The sequence below is a fragment of the Chaetura pelagica genome, unplaced genomic scaffold (assembly GCF_000747805.2).
Source record: "Chaetura pelagica isolate M959 unplaced genomic scaffold, ChaPel_1.0 scaffold2022, whole genome shotgun sequence".
Lineage (NCBI taxonomy): Eukaryota > Metazoa > Chordata > Aves > Apodiformes > Apodidae > Chaetura > Chaetura pelagica.
Genome location: NW_009952468.1, coordinates 36,633 through 38,182, shown reverse-complemented (window position 1 = coordinate 38,182; position 1,550 = coordinate 36,633). Strand labels below are relative to the sequence as shown.

Genomic DNA, 1,550 nt, shown 5'->3' with positions numbered 1-1,550 from the left:
TGCTTCGGGAGCTGTGGGCAGAGCCTGGACTGCTGCTCAGAGCAGCTCCTGGGGAGGCTGGGGACCCTGAGGTCCCCAGGGACAGTGGGGACGTGTCCCCTTGCAGAGCTGGCAGGGCCCTGAGGGCAGGTCATGGCCTGTGCAGCCTTGGCGCTGTCACAGGCACCCACGGTGATGAGAGGTGACATTAAGCTGCTTTGGCCGGTCCCGACCCCTTGCAGCTCCCTTGGGACAGGGCTGGAGCTTCAGGGCAGGTCGTGGTGTCCCCCCCACATCCCCTGCCATACTTGGGTGGGCATGCACTGTGTCCCAAGGGAGCTCCCAATGCTCCAAATCCTTCCTCCAGGATTTATGACCAGCGGAAAATAGATGAGAACGAGAACAATGGGGTGCTGAAGAAGTTCTGCCCCCACCACCTGGTGAGTGTTTCCATTTTGCATCCTGGGGGTCCATCCCCTGTGGGGACACGGTGGGGGGAGCTTATGGGTGGGTGGGCTGGCAGGGGACATCCAAAGGTGGCCCAGATCTCTGGGATCAGCCCTTGCCCAGCTCCCTTAGCCAGGACCAAGCTGGATCTGCACTGTGCTCCCTTGGGAGTCCCACGGAGCAGCAGCTGAGCCTCCCGCGGGCTTCCTGCCTGGAAAATCACTTGGAGGCCCAACAAACCGCCTGGGTTTGGTGTTTTCCTTTGACCCAAACCTCCCACTGCCCGTGAAGGCTTGCCTGGGTGTGGGAAGAGGCCACGATTCCACCCCCTGACTGGAAATCCTGCATGGGGCCGCAGATCCTGCCGAGTTCTCCCAGCGTGGTCAGTGCTGGGGCAGGTGGGAGCAGAACTGTCTGTGCTCTCCCCAGGTGAACAGTGAGTCCAAAGCCAACATCACCGGCCTGGTCTACAGCCACGACGGCTCGGGTGAGCAGTGGAGACTGACAGATGAGTTTGGGGGTGATGGAGCAGCCTGGGGGAGCTTGGGGCAGAGATACCCGCCCCGGCTGCTCCCCACTAACCCCCCTCTCCCCCATCCCCCCCAGAGCTGTTGGCCAGCTACAACGACGAGGATATTTATCTCTTCAACTCCTCTCACAGCGACGGAGCCGAGTACATCAAGAGATACAAGGGACATCGCAACAATGCCACTGGTGAGGGGCAGCTGTGTCCCCTGCTCAGGGGGCTCGGAGCTCTCCCTAGGTCCCTTCCTCTGGTGTGAGGCCTTGGATCGTAGTCCCCCCACAATGCCTGTGCCCAGGCTTTGGGGCAGCCTGGGGGTGGGGGGCTGTCCCCAGAGCCCACCCAGAAGGGTAATTGCCGGCTCATCACTGAATCCTGCAGCTCCCAGGGTTTCATCTCCCTCACAAAACCCCCCGGCACAAACCCGGTGCAAAGAATGAGCCATTCTGTGTCTGGGGACGGAAGGGATCCACACGGTATCCCTGGAAACTTGTTGGCTGCCAGGCAGGAAGCAAATTCCTGGCTCCTGATGGGCTCAGGCAGCTTGTTTCTCTCTCTTTTTTTTTTTTTTTTTTTTTTTTTTTTTTTTTTTTTTTTTTTT

The 1,550-nt window shown here is 59.4% G+C and overlaps 1 protein-coding gene across 1 annotated transcript in view; it reads left to right on the top strand.

Annotated features, from left to right (window-relative positions):
* Nucleotides 1-1,550, top strand: part of DCAF8 (DDB1 and CUL4 associated factor 8) — an 8,772-nt gene that overhangs the window by 5,188 nt on the left and 2,034 nt on the right. Inside the window, exons 8-9 of the mRNA XM_010008594.1 lie at nucleotides 856-913; nucleotides 1,033-1,202. Of these exons, the coding sequence (XP_010006896.1) occupies nucleotides 856-913; nucleotides 1,033-1,202 (228 nt within the window). The remainder of the gene's footprint in view (nucleotides 1-855; nucleotides 914-1,032; nucleotides 1,203-1,550) is intronic.